This window comes from Heteronotia binoei, chromosome 21 (assembly GCF_032191835.1).
Source record: "Heteronotia binoei isolate CCM8104 ecotype False Entrance Well chromosome 21, APGP_CSIRO_Hbin_v1, whole genome shotgun sequence".
Classification (NCBI taxonomy): Eukaryota; Metazoa; Chordata; class Lepidosauria; order Squamata; family Gekkonidae; genus Heteronotia; species Heteronotia binoei.
In genome coordinates this window covers 115008591-115023588 of record NC_083243.1, presented here as the reverse complement: position 1 = coordinate 115023588, position 14998 = coordinate 115008591, and the positions used below count along the sequence as shown (strand labels likewise).

The 14998-nt window shown below is 42.5% G+C and overlaps 1 protein-coding gene across 1 annotated transcript in view; it reads right to left on the bottom strand.

The window, feature by feature from the left end:
* ABTB2 (ankyrin repeat and BTB domain containing 2) overlaps positions 1–14998 on the bottom strand; it is a 278269-nt gene that overhangs the window by 88870 nt on the left and 174401 nt on the right. The window contains exon 2 of the mRNA XM_060261740.1: positions 2196–2342. Within this exon, the coding sequence (XP_060117723.1) occupies positions 2196–2342 (147 nt within the window). The remainder of the gene's footprint in view (positions 1–2195; positions 2343–14998) is intronic.

The window sequence follows — 14998 nt, the reverse complement described above, 5'->3', positions numbered from 1 at the left end:
TTACAGATGCGCAGTTTAAGGCAACCCAGAGATGCCTTAGAAACTGACTAGAAAAACCTGCCCAAACACACACATCTGCTGCCCGCCCCCGTCCCATACTCACCTCATCCTCCGGAGTCCTCAAAGTGGCTCAAAAAGCTACAACTTTTGAAGTGGTAGCAGATTTCTGAGTCACATGCCAGTCGCCTCTTTGGTGTTTGGAAGCGCAAGCACACAAGCAAGGCGGATTGGTGGTGTGAACCACACCAAGGGAATGGTGCGCTACAGCTGTCTGACAGTGCCAAGGCACCCCACAGGGGGGATGGGGCACCTTGTACTGGAGCATGTGGATGGTTTGAGATGCTTCTTTTTGAGCCTGCCCGATTTAGGATGCCTCCCATGCACCCGAAACTGCCCATCTGTAAGCAGTCAAGGTTTGGGATAAAAGTTGAGTCCAGTAACACTTAAAGACCAATAAAATTTTGCAGGGTATATAGTCTTTCTTGAGTCTTTGTCAGACACATTTTGGGATGATGATCTGTGTTTATCTCAGCAGGCTGCAAGACATGTAGGTTTATCACCCAAATATACAGACAATATATATATATATTTTAATTGAAAGTCAGGTTTTTGCCTTATCAGCAGTCTGAATCAATATGATGTTTCATTTTATATATACTTTTATATATACATTTTATATATACAGATTTCTATTTTTCTTTAGGAACCATCTTGGGGTTTTTTAGGTTAAAAGGCTCACAGGAAATAGTCTTCCATTGTACTTTGATGGTTACAATAGTGGGAGAGGATAAAATGAAAATAGCAATGAGGACTTCAAAGCTGGTTCCTGAAAAGTGTAAAGATTTCTTTCCGACCATTGAAATAAGGAAATCTGATCCTATGTACAGTTATTTGAGTGCAAGTGCCAACACAACTGGAATTACTCTTGAGTAAAACTGCACAGCACTGGGCTGTCTGTTCTCAGCTCCTGAGGGTGGCTATTACACAGGTTTGAAAAAAAAATGATGTCCTATGAATCATCTGCTGTGGCTGTTAATCCACAATATCACGTGATTAAACAAGCGGTACCATCTGGAATTCAAATTCACAGGACAGAATAACACTCACTTCCTCTACCCTCTATTCCTTCCTTGCTACACTGGCAACTTACAGCCATGTTTCTTTTTTTCACAGCTTGTAAGGGAACACATAAGGCGATCCATTCATTAAATGCAGTCACTGAGCCAGCCAAATCAGAGAGTAAGGGAAAGGAAGTTGCATTCAATCATAGATTGTTGCTATTAATGCTCTCTTGTGTTGCAGAATATACAGAGGTATGTTAGAAACCATTTTTCCCTGAGAAACCTCAAATTAAGACCAGTTACAAAATAAATGGTGGGACCTTTAAGGTATGTATTGGCTTCTTACAGCAGTGTTCCTATGGTAAGGCACTTGGAGAGAAACACCAACAGGAATGTTTTTCAGGAAGAAGCAGACCAGCAAAGCAGAGCTTAAAGGAGCATTGTTGAGTGGTGAGAACTCCAAACATAGCTTGCATTAATCCAAACATAAATGGGCTTTCCAAACATAGTATGAACACAAATATTCTCATGATTTTCCTCCCCTACTTTTCTTAAAGATAGAAGTTAAGGAAAATGGAGTCTTTAAAAAAAATAAAAGTGAGAAGGTAAAATTGGTTGTTGACTTGGAGAACTGACTGTTTGTGGCATTCAGTCACTGCAAACATGAACATCACAGAATCATTTGATTCAGGACTGTCAAATTCACAGCCTTGGGGCTATAGGCATGCCAGTCACAGACTGTGGCCCAACAGCCAGCTGCTTGATAAATTCTTCTCTCTTTCATTTTTAGCAGATCCAGGTGTCCTGGGAAAAATGTCGTTTATCAAGCTTTCAGTGGACCACAATCCATTGCTGGTGTAATGAATGCAGCTAAGAGGCTGCTGATTTAACTATAGACAGAGTATCGTATTTTTTATTAAAATGGAAGCAACATGGCCCAAGAAAGCACATTTTTGTGCATCACAATAGTGCCTTTGCTCACTAATTTCCAGCATCCTGAAACATTTATATCTTGCACAATACGGGCCCAAGCAAAACAATAGCAAAGCCAACAATAAGATTTCCATTGACTTCAGAGGCCCCATACTTAGAGTAAACAAACCAAACAAGTTATGAGTTGCATATGAAACTCACTCAGTTCAGAGATGCTTCCAACACATGTTGCCAGGAGAGACTGCTCTAATGTTCGAAGCTCCAGTTGAGCATAAGCATCAGCTCGTCCATTGCTGCCCATGGATCCATCATTGTAAGGACTGAAGTATGAGGGCAGAGAAAGCACACCTAAAGAGAGTGACCAGAAAACAGGTTTTTCAGATGACATAACATATGAAATCCTAGAGTGTGACCTAAGCCTCTGCTTTTTAAAAACACAGTGCAAGTGTTCATATCAGCCACACTTACTATATATGCATGTTGCTGTTCTGAAGCTAAACAGACCTTATAAGCCTGTCACATACACCTCTTTCCTGGTAAGGCATAAAGCTGATTTATGGGAAGCAAATCTGATTGACCTAACCAGTGTTGGTTTCAGGCAGGATGACCTTCCAGAATGAAGGGAAATGTAGATTTGTCAGTAACATCTTTGGTTTCCCGATAGCTTAAGAAGATGAGGACAGCAGTAACAGATATGCTAGGCCCTGGGTAGACAGGGTTGTCACCTACAAGTTCCCAACATCTCGGTGAACTGATTTTCATACTGTTCAAATTGTTCCCTGATTATAACATTTAAGCACCTTTTCATTTTCTACTGATAAATACCACAACAAGGTTGGAGTAGGATCATAGAAAAACATTGACTCATGCCAGGATTTGCTCAGGTTGTCTTCTAGGACAACAGCAAAGCTTCTCTGGGGGAGAGGAAGATAGAACGAGGCCCTCTCCCCCAAGATCTCTGGTTTAGTCCCTCCAGCAATACATGGTTCTGCATCTGTTCAATTTATGTGTAAGTAGAAGTTCCTGCACAGGAGGTCTATTTTTCTTCAAACACACAAACACCCTTAGCATGTAGGGTTTATCCTTAGGTTTGGATTCCATGAAGGATTTCTGCAAATAAAAGGGATTTCTGTCTGCAGAGGATAACTTTCTTGCTCCCTTCAATCAGTATCTCCTGAAATTCTGTTCCTAGGAGACAAGGCAATCCCATGAACACCATGAAGATGGAGTTGCAGGTCTGGAATGGGAAGAGGGAATTCAACCTCCCCCCCTCCCATGCTGTGGAAATCATCTGATGTATCCAAGCCTAAGTTCATATAAATGGAAAATCTACACAGTCAGATGAAGTAAGTTTTGGGCTGCTTCTGTACAGATCTATCTCCTATAGGCTTAGATCCATTATAATATTTCTAACAAAGTTGTCAGGCTACTGTCAGCAACCTCTGAGGTGGGAACTGGTGTAGTAATGTCATACCAGCACACTGAGGTAACTTCTGTTGAAAATAAGAAGTGATGTCATTATATTGGGAGACACTCTAGTATTTGCAAAAGACTCTATGACAAAATCATATTGGGCAGGGATGTCAAATATCCATCCCATAGGCCAGAACCAGCCCACCCAAGGCTTTAATCAGCCCCCCTGGGGCTCTTTTCTCCCCCCTCTTCCCTTCTGTCTTCAGCATTTGAAGCTCTGGGGCTGACAAAATTCCCTTCTCTTTCAGTTTCCTGCCTTGTCTTTGCAGACTACAACACTGACAAAGCTTCAAGGAAAAAATGGAATGGACTCTTCATCAAAGCTGCGGGGAGAACATGGAGTGGATTTTCCATTAAGATCTCTGTGCACAGATAGATAGGGCCCAGGGACCTTGATGGACGATCCATTCCATGTTTTCCTTGCAGGTTTGTCTGTGCTGCAATGTGTTTCAGTGGAGTTTCTTTTCAGTGGTATATAGACAACTGAAGCTCAGACTTCCTGGAGTTATGTCCTTACAAATAAAGGCTTGATGCTATGAGCCAGCTTGTCTCTGTTCAATGGACCTGACTTAGTGAGCTAATTTGGTGTAGTGGTTAAGTGCGTGAACTCTTATCTGGGAGAACCAGGTTTGATTCCCCACTCCTCCACTTACACCTGCTGGAATGGCCTTGGGTAAGCCATAGCTCTGGCAGAGGTTGTTCTTGAAAGGGCAGCTGCTGTGAGAGTCCTCTCAGTCCCACCCACCTCACAGGGTGTCTGTTGTGGGGGAGGAAGATAAAGGAGGTTATGAGCTGCTCTGAGATTTGGAGTGGAGGGTGGTATATAAATCCAATATCTTCTTCTTCTTCTGCCATTTTATTGTTTTCCAGGGGTCAGAGCATTTTGTATTTTTAGTTTCTGCTGTGATCCTTGTGCTTTTTTAAATACCTAATTTAAAAAATTGCATTGCCAAATCCCACTATTTCCTCACCTTTTTTTTAAACAAAATATTGCAAGAGTTTTAAGCACATTTGTATTTTAAGTTAAAAATAATAAGAACATAAGAACATAAGAGAAGCCATGTTAGATCAGGCCAATGGCCCATCCAGTCCAACATTCTGTGTCACACAGCGGCCAAATATATATATATACATACACACACATACACACTGTGGCTAATAGCCACTGATGGACCTCTGCTCCATATTTTTATCTAACCCCCTCTTGAAGGTGGCCATGCTTGTGGCCGCCACCACCTCCTGTGGCAGTGGATTCCACATGTTAATCACCCTTTGGGTGAAGAAGTACTTCCTTTTATCCGTTTTAACCTGTCTGTTCAGCAATTTCATCGAATGCCCACGAGTTCTCGTATTGTGAGAAAGGGAGAAAAGTACTTCTTTCTCTACTTTCTCCATCCCATGCATTATCTTGTAAACCTCTATCATGTCACCCCTCAGTCGACGTTTCTCCAAGCTAAAGAGCCCTAAGCATTTCAACCTTTCTTCATAGGGAAGGTGTTCCAGCCCTTTAATCATTCTAGTTGCCCTTTTCTGAACTTTCTCCAATGCTATAATATCCTTTTTGAGGTGCGGCGACCAGAACTGCACACAGTACTCCAAATGAGACCGCACCATCGATTTATACAGGGGCATTATGATACTGGCTGATTTGTTTTCAATTCCCTTCCTAATAATTCCCAGCATGGCGTTGGCCTTTTTTATTGCAAACGCACACTGCCTTGACATTTTCAGTGAATTATCTACCACGACCCCAAGATCTCTCTCTTGGTCAGTCTCTGCCAGTTCACACCCCATCAACTTGTATTTGTAGCTGGGATTCTTGGCCCCAATGTGCATTACTTTGCACTTGGCCACATTGAACCGCATCTGCTACGTTGACGCCCACTCACCCAGCCTCAACAGATCCCTTTGGAGTTCCTCACAATCCTCTCTGGTTCTCACCACCCTGAACAATTTAGTGTCATCCGCAAATTTGGCCACTTCACTGCTCACTTCCAACTCTAAATCATTTATGAACAAGTTAAAGAGCATGGGACCCAGTACCGAGCCCTGCGGCACCCCACTGCTTACCGTCCTCCACTGCGAAGACTGCCCATTTATACTCACTCTCTGCTTCCTATTAATCAGCCAGTTTTTGATCCACAAGAGGACCTGTCCTTTTACTCCATGACTCTCAAGCTTTCTAAGGAGCCTTTGATGAGGAACTTTATCAAAAGCTTTCTGGAAGTCAAGGTAAACAACATCTATCGGGTCTCCTTTGTCCACAAGTTTGTTTACCCCCTCAAAGAAATGTAACAGGTTAGTGAGGCAAGATCTTCCCTTACAGAACCCATGCTGAGTCTTCCTCAATAACCTGTGTTCATCAATGTGCCTACTCATTCTGTCCTTGATAATGGTTTCTACCAACTTTCCCGGTATTGAAGTCAGACTGACTGGCCTGTAATTTCCTGGATCTCCTCTGGAACCCTTTTTAAAGATGGGGGTGACATTTGCTACCTTCCAGTCCTCAGGAACAGAGGCAGATTTCAATGAAAGATTACAGATTTTTGTTAGAAGATCCACAAGTTCAACTTTGAGTTATTTCAGAACTCTCGGATGTATGCCATCCGGACCCGGTGACTTATTAGTTTTTAATTTGTCTATTAGTTGTAGGACCTCCTCTTTTGTCACCTCAATCTGACTCAGGTCTTTCAACACCCCTTCCAATATTAGTGGTTCTGGGGCGGGCAAACACTTCTCATCTTCCACGGTGAAGACGGAGGCAAAAAATGCATTCAGCTTCTCAGCCATTTCCCCATCCTCCTTCAGTAATCCTTTTACCCCATGGTCATCCAAGGGCCCCACTGCTTCCCTGGCTGGTTTCCTACTTCTAATATATTTGAAGAAATTTTTATTGTTGGTCTTTATGTTTTTTGCAATATGCTCCTCATAGTCCCTTTGTGACTGCCTGATCACAGTCTTGCATTTGATTTGCCACTGCCTGTGTTCCCTTTTATTAATCTCACTTGGACTGGTTTTCCACCGCTTAAAGGAGTCCTTCTTACCTTTTACAGCTTCCATTACTTTGTTTGTTAACCATGCTGGCCTCTTCTTATACCTGTTTGTGCCTTTCCTAACTTGTGGTATGTATTTTATCTGAGCTTCTAGGATTGTAGTTTTAAATAGCCTCCAAGCTTCCCCAAGGGTTTTGACCGTATTTACCTTTCCTTTCAGTTTCCTCCTCACATGCCTTTTATTATAATTATATATTATAAATATTATATATTATATATATATATAATATAATTATATATAATTATATATATTATATATAAATATTATATATTTAATTGTGTTTGTTTGTGTCCTTTATAAAGCTGGTATCTCTGCTACCTCACATTACATTTTATGACACACATGGCCTGGCCCCACAAAATCCCATTTGTGTTAGATCCGGTCCTCCAAACAAATGAGTTTGACACCCCTGATACTGGGCAAATTGCAGAGCGCTCTCCCCCTCCCCCGTCATCTAGTTTTCAACAGAAATTACCTCAGAGTGTCAGTTTAATGGTGTGAGCCCCCCTCCACCCATTTCCCTCCTGCCAGCTCTTCAGCTGCTATAGCAAGAGACCTGACAACCCTAGTTTCTAAGGATGGAAGGATTTCTGCACGTGGATTGTAACCTGTTTGCTTATCCCCTCCTGCTGCAGCCCAAAACACTGACTGCTTTTGGAAATCCCCTGTCCCCATGGAGCAGTATTTTGGGTAACATTACCAGGAGAGAGGTGAGAAAGCCACACTCCATAGGAAGAAATCCTTCTATCCATGGAAATACTCTGGTGGTTCCAAGCATCTAATCTAAAATGTGGTTTAACTGGTTTCCATGTAACTTACTGGCAGTAAAGAATGAATAGTACCTTAGCTCAGAAGTGAATCCTATTCATTTAAAAGGAACCACCAGTTCTCAAAGAACCATGACGAACACTGTAGCCTTAAACATCTTGAATGTGTCCCAACACACAATAATATTGAGCCAAACCATCTGCCCAAACAATAAAGAAAATGACTACAAAATTCAGGATTTAAGTATCAGTTCACAATCTCGGTTAACTAATCTTCAACAAGCACTGTCACAGACTCCCTGCCAGAAGCAGGCTATTTTGCTGCTCCACCCCCACTTCAAGTCTGCAGAACCTGAATAGAAGATAATCGTAATAAAAATAATAGTCTTTATTTAATATACAAATAGAAAAAAACTTAATCCTGCTATACAGAAAGGTTGATTTGGACCTCAAAGGTTTTATGAGTATTCAGAGTATATCCAAACCTTGTCTCAAAAGAAGAAATTTTTGTTGAATCTGAGCTGTGCTTAAAAAACAAAACAAAAATGATCACAAATTTTTTATTTAGATTTGTTTATACGCCAAATTGCTGCTGCAGGCCCTGAGCTCAGAGAGGCTATTGACTCTATATAATAGGAACCAAAACATTCCCTTGAGCCTCCTATCCATGTCAATCACAAATGTGACCTTACATTGGCTAGAACAATCCCACTTCCATTGCATAGATTATGCAGAAAGTTGTCTTATTTTGTTTTTTATCTCAATATCCAGAAGTCCTAGATACTAGCTTTTTTTAAAAAAAATGAAAGTTGGAAATTCAGCCTAGATAATGTGCTAAACAGCTACTTGGTAGAATGCCCAAATTCCAGACAGAACGTGGCCAGCTAAGCAATATGGTAACCCTAACAATGCCAACTAAATTCCTGGAGACTTGGGGACAGAGCCTTGGTATGGTGGCATCTAAAGAGAGACGGGATCTCAGTGGGGATATAATTCCATGGAGCTGACCCTCCAAATCTGTCATTTTCCCTAGAGGAACTGAACTTTGTAGGCCGGAAGTCTGTTGTAATTCTGGGAAACCTTCAGGCCCCATGTGGTAGATGGCAACCTTACCTTGGATGGGAAACTTTCTGAGCCTCTTGCAAGAAGGGCAGGAAATACAACAATAGTAACAACCTACAATAATACAAGAACAGGCACTCAAAAAGAATAGTATGAAAGCCAAAGTTCAGAAGTCCAGTGATGACAGCAAATGTCTGCTTTGCAAGAGAAAGGATGAAACAGTCAACCACATGGTCAGTGCCTGCAATAAAATTGCTCAAACTGACTATAAAGAATATCACACTAATGTAACCCAGGCACTGGGAATAAGGGCAAGGCTTAATGCCTCCTTTCTTAAAGTCTTCTCTCCCATTCATGCACCTTGCTTAAGCAAAGTAACTATTTATTACAACAGAGTAAATACAGTTTTGCACACAGGGTATGGGACTCCCCATCCCTAAACTTCTTTCACTTTCCAAACCAACAATTCAGTAGCCACTGTCTCCAGAAGTGCTGCTTTCTTGTTGAAGTCCCTCAGAAGTCCCTTTCTTGCTGCAGTCCCTCAGAAGCAGGCCTCCAGTGGAAATAAGAGTCCTCAAGGCCTCCCTCTTCACCTTCCAAGAGAAGAAGTCAGCTCCAGTTCATAGGCAGACAGTATGGGGGATAACTGCCTCCAAAAGAAGGGATTTCCAAAAAGGGAGGACCTACGCCAGACAAAAACTTCTTCAGCTGAGGACTCAGCACTCCAGTTGTTGGAGAGACAAATTATTAGGCCTCTGCTCCACCCACTATCCAGTTTACTTTTCTTCCAGTCTTTTTTACACATACACCTCCCAATATGCAAATTAAGTAGTTCTACTGCTCTCCCCAACAGCATATATCTTCAAAGCTATACACTAGAGTTGCAACTGTGTTGCAATGGAATTTTTGCAAGAAGTATGGCTTACCATTAGGCAAAAATTCATTGGAGCGCAAACCAGACAAGATCATGGAGAATGATGAAACAAAGACATTGCAATCCCAAGAGACAGAAGAAAAGAAAAGAAAGAGCAGGAGAAGATCACAAATACCAAGACTGATTAATGGAGTTATAGCATATCTGGGAGAAGAAGGTTAACAGCGTGCCAGTTGTCACTGGAGTTCTTGGAGCAGTGCCTAGAAGTCTCAAGAAACACTTGGACATTCTGGGCATTGGACATGTAACACCACTTCAGCTCCAGAAGACAGGGTTGCTTGAAACACAGGAATCCTGTGAAGATACGTCAGCAGGTCCCAAGAATTTCGCTATATCTTGAACTGCAGAACACTATCTACCAGTCAACCATATGGCTGTGACTCTTCTTCTTCTTCTTTTTCTTCTCCTTCTTCTCCTCTTTCTTCCCCAAGTACTGCCAATCCAAACCACTATTACCTTTGAAGCACTAGGACTGAAGAAAAAGTCCTATGACCTAGTCTTTCCTATGACTAGGAAAGACAAAGAAATAGGTAAACCTGCCACCAAAACCCTTTTTGTTTGGAAAGAGATAATGAACGTGTTTCCCGTCCCCCCTTCATTCGTGGTCATCCTAGCCTGCATCACATGAAATACCGTATTTTTCGCACCATAAGACGCACCCCCCCCCCAAAAAAAAGTGGGGGGGAAAGTGTGTGCGTCTTATGGAGCGAAGGTACCGGTACTTACCTTCCTGGTGGGGGGAATCTGCTGCCTCCGCCTCTGATCCCGGCGCTTCCCCCGCGCCTGCCTGGCTCCAGCTCTGACGCTTACAGCAAGCGCCAGGATCGCTCCCTCTGCCCTCCGATCCTGGCGCTTGCTGTAAGCATCAGAGCTGAAGCCAGGCAGGCAGGTACAGAGGAAGCACCCGCCCCCTCCGCAAACCCAGCGCTTTGCGAGCGCCGGCTGTGGAGAGGGCAGCATGCTTCCTCCGTGCCTGCCTGGCTTCAGCTCTGATGCTTACAGCAAGCGCCAGGATCGCTCCCTCTGCCCTCCGATCCCGGCACTTGCTGTAAGCATCAGAGCTGTAGCCAGGCAGGCAGGCACAGAGGAAGCACCCGCCCCCTCCGCAAACCCAGTGCTTTGCGAGCGCCAGCTGTGGAGAGGGCAGCGTGCTTCCTCCGTGCCTTTCTGCCTAGCTTCAGCTCTGACGCTTACAGCAAGCGCCGGGATCGGAGGGCAGAGGGAGTGATCCCGGTGCTTGCTGTAAGCGTCAGAGCTGGAACCAGGCAGGCAGACACAGAGGAAGCGCCAGGATCGGAGGCAGCGGATCGCCCCCCAGGAGGAAGGTGCGTCCTATCGTCCAGAGCGCCTTATGGTGCGAAAAATACGGTATATTAATGGGCCTGAATTTCTAGACTAGGTCATAGCTAGTTCCAGGTCTTGGGCTGCAGCTAGGCTTGCCAATCCTCAGGTCTCAGCAGGGGTTCTCCCACTTTTCCAGGCTCCTTCCCACTTCCAGTCAGCTGGCTGGCAGGGGGAAGCCCCGCCCCCACAGACACCTTGTGCCTTTCCCCCTCTGGAGGCTTCAGACTCCGCTTGGAAAGGCTTCCTCTTGGGATGGTGTGTCTGTGTCTTTAAGGCTGAAGGGGGGCAGGGGGAGAGGCAACAGAACAACATGGCTGCTCCCAGTAGCTGTGAAAGAAACCAGACCCTCCGTTGGTTGCACAATCTTTTCAGAGGTCGTTTGCATAGGAAAGGTAAACTTGAACCTTTGGTTGCTCTGTATTACTTTGAAGAAGTTGGAAGTTCAGTAATTCATGAGTAGAGATGCCAATTCCCCACTTCAGAGTCGTCAGGAATGGGGGGGAGAGGGAAATGTCTGCTGGGCACTTCATTATTCTCTATGGAGATCGAATCTCATAGGGTGTAATGGAGAATTGATCTGGGGGTATCTGGGGCTCTGGAGGGGCTGCTTTTTGAGGTAGAGGCACCATATTTTCAGCATAGCATCTGATGACTCTCCTCAAAATGCTCTCTGGGTTTCAAAAAGATTGGACCAGGGGGTCCAATTGTATGAGCCCCAAAAGAAGGTGCTCCTATCCTTCATTATTTCTAATGTAGGGAAGGCATTTAAAAGGTGTGCGGTTCCTTTAAATGTGATGGCCAGAACTCTCTTTGGAGTTCAACTGTGCTGGTCACAACTTTGCTTATGGCTCCACCCCCAAAGTCCCCAGATATTTCTTGAATTGGACTTGGCAACCCTAGCTGCAACAGTTGCATTTTGGCTTACAGAACTGAATTTGTTCAGGGTTCTTTAGAGAATTTTGCAATATTTCTACTTTTAGTCCAGTGATTCAAAAGGTGAAAAGGGCTGTACAGTACTGCTTATAGCATTACATGGGACCAAGAATATAATGTAATGAAAGAAAGGTCATAATCAGTAAAGGTTGAACCAATTAGGGCTACTGCTTAACATTAGCCTGGCACAGCCAGAATAAATGAGCTACAGAGAACAAACCATAGTTCTGGCTGCTGACTGTATGTGGCAGAAATTAACAATGATCAGGATCAAATGAGAAATAAAAGCTGCTTTCATTCAGTTTTCAAAAAGCTGTACTGCTGCATTTGTGAAAGAAAGTGATGTACACAGACATTGTTATTGCATAGTTGCAACTAATCTTTAGAAGGTGCCCTTTAAAAAGGCTTTAAGACTTTTAACTCTAATGGTCATTGCGGTCTATGAACTTTACTGAAATAAAATAGGCTATTGTAAACTCAGGAACAAACTCGAACAATCTAGTCATGATTCATCAGCAGCTGGTACCTCTGTGATATCAGGTGCTAGGGCTCCTCACCCTGAACATGCCACAGCTTCCTTTGGTTTCACTCTTTCAAGGGTTCTTCTACTTGCGTCAGCATGCCAGCTCTGCCCAAGCAAAGTCCTTCTGATCACTCAGAACAGCTAAGTGGACTGTTCATGTTCAGAGCAGCATAACTGCAGAGTGGACTATTGGTTTTATGTCCCTCATAGCGATGACTTGCCTTCACTGGCTGCAAAGACAACATGCTGAGCATCCTGCATATTCTGAGGAAAAGGAAGTGTAATCCGCTGTGTCTCTAGATTGAACATCATTGTGAGCCAATGGGCAATCCCTGCTCAAGGAAGGCTCAATGTCTTTGAAGAATAAATAGCTGTATTGCAAATAACCTAGAAATGTCCTGGGACCACATAATTGAGACTTGCCCTCAAAGTACATCTGATTCCTTCTCCATTCTCTGGTATTAACCCCAATGAACATGTTCACGTCTGTTTATGATGTTATTTTAACTATTTTAACTTCTGGATTTTAAATTGTACAGTTCTGTTGTTAACTGCCCTCAGCTTTGGGAATTCAGAGAAGTGTGGTACAATAAAATAAATAAATGTGTTGTTCAGTTTAATATACTTCTGTGTCTGCATACATGGGATGAGAAATCAGAGCAAAACTGATTAATGAGAAACCAGTGCAAAAACTATCTCAGAAAGAAACTTAGTGCAAAAGAAACTCAGTGGAAAAACTATTTCCAAAAGAAACTCATTCATAACTGTAACAGCCCAATCAATGTGGCCACAATGAAGTATGCACTTAGATTTGCTTAAGCTCACTGATCTCAGTGGGTTTAAATTCACTTAGCTCTGTAATGGATGGTTGGCCATACTCTTTCAAAGCTTTTCATATACAGCAGCAATGTTTAGTTGTCTCTAGCATCCATCTGAATATTTCCTGGGTTCTGGCCTTCAAAAGTATTATTTGAATTGCAATGTAATGGCACAACATCTGTATTAAACCTTTGTGCCTCAATATGGTGAACTGAGCAATAATTAGTTTCTGGCATTTGTCAAAGCCTCTGAAACAGCAGTAAGGAATGAGGTATGTTTATTCTACCACACTTAATACAGGAAACCTGCTTATGGGCTCTTTCTACCAGTGCTGTTAAGAGACTGTTGTGCCAGGGTGGAGTTCCAGTAACTCAGTTTTTAAAAAATAAAATTATTTTGCCAACTTATGAGGGTTTTTGTTTTTGTTTCAAATCTTGTCTATAACCTGATACTTCTTTAAGCAACTGAAATATTTCCAAATCCCTTAATCAAAATCAGTTCAAGAGAGAAACAACCCCCCCCCCCCTTGGACTCTCTTTCAGGATGTCACAGTTTCTAGTAATGCAACATTCTTGCAAAGTTATTTTCTGACAAAATGGGTTGGACTTGGATCCAGACCAAAGAGTTCCATGGGTGCACAGATTTCCACACATGGAGTATGATTTTCACTGCAGCCTGAAATGCCCTCCAGAATCCTGTTTTTGGCGGAGAAGGGACTCACAGGAACATGGGTGGGGAGGGGGGATTTCAGGCTACCATGGGAAAGGGTATGTGGGAAAATTACAACCCATCAATGGAAATCTTTACACCCATGGAAACATTAGTCTTTATCAGCAGGAACTCATTTGCATATTAGACCACACACCCCTGACACCAAGCCAGCCAGAACTGTGCTCCTGTGTATTCCTGCTAAAAAAAAAAGCCCTGGTCTGGATCCAACTTATTGTTTGTTTGTTTGTTTTCTTAACAGAGATAGTCAAAATGTTAGATTTATTAAGATCACACTTTGACAATTAAAATTAAAGTTAAAATATTAATGTGTGTATGGAAAGAGCATTATCACCCAAGCTTTCAAACTTTTATTCATTTTGTAGCCCTTCTTAATAAGAGTTCTCTGCTTTTTTAATATTAATTGTGAACCTTCTCCAAGTCAAGTACTGAGCAGGTAATTATAGATTAAAACGGATATATGATAAATAGATGAATCGTTACAGTTAAATCTTGATAGATATCAAAACTGAACCCTCACATTTCCCTATTATCCTTCACCATTGCCAGCATCCAATCCAAATAAAATCTGTATATCATGAGGCTATATAAAATTCACAGTAAGCTTGCCACCTATTCTTTCTTTAAAGGAACAGTTCCTTATTTATTTTTAGAAATATTCATGGGAAACGAAACACAATATTGGTAAAAAGCACCTTACTATATTCTAATAAATCACTAGTACTGTCCTGATATACACAACACAAATTCAATTTATGATTCACTTTATTGGTTCCAGAGCTTTTTTTGAGCAGGAACACACAGGAACGCAGTTAGAGGGCTCTTAGCTCAGGGCCTACTGTAAACTCCAGGAGAATTGGCTACATCAGTGGGACATGGCCTAATATGCAGAGGAGCTCCTGCTAGAAAAAGAGCCCTGGTAATAAAATGGGGTTAACTAGAACCTGATTATGGAATGGAGGAAAACTCCACCCACTAGGCTACTCTCTTTTCCTTTTCCTGTTGGTCTGAAGAAGATGGTTGAAATATAGCAGATGGTTACATTCAACAACCCCTGTGAATAAATTGCCCCAATAAGATCACAGAAGTGTGGGCTGGCTAACTGTGTTTATTTTGGCTGCTTTGTGAGAATATGTGTGAGTTCACTTTCATTTGGTGGAAGTGCAGCTGCTTGGGTATAAGGAAATGAAGACTATTCAGGGGAACTGTACTCCTGTATTTTTATTTATTTATTTTAGGGACTGGGAAAGTCCACCCCCAAAGTCCCCAGATATTTTCTGGCACCTCTAGAGATTGCCCTTTTATCCAAAAGGGCTAACATGTGGATTTTCAGCCTCGGTATTGGTTCTTATGTACAAAGGCTGAA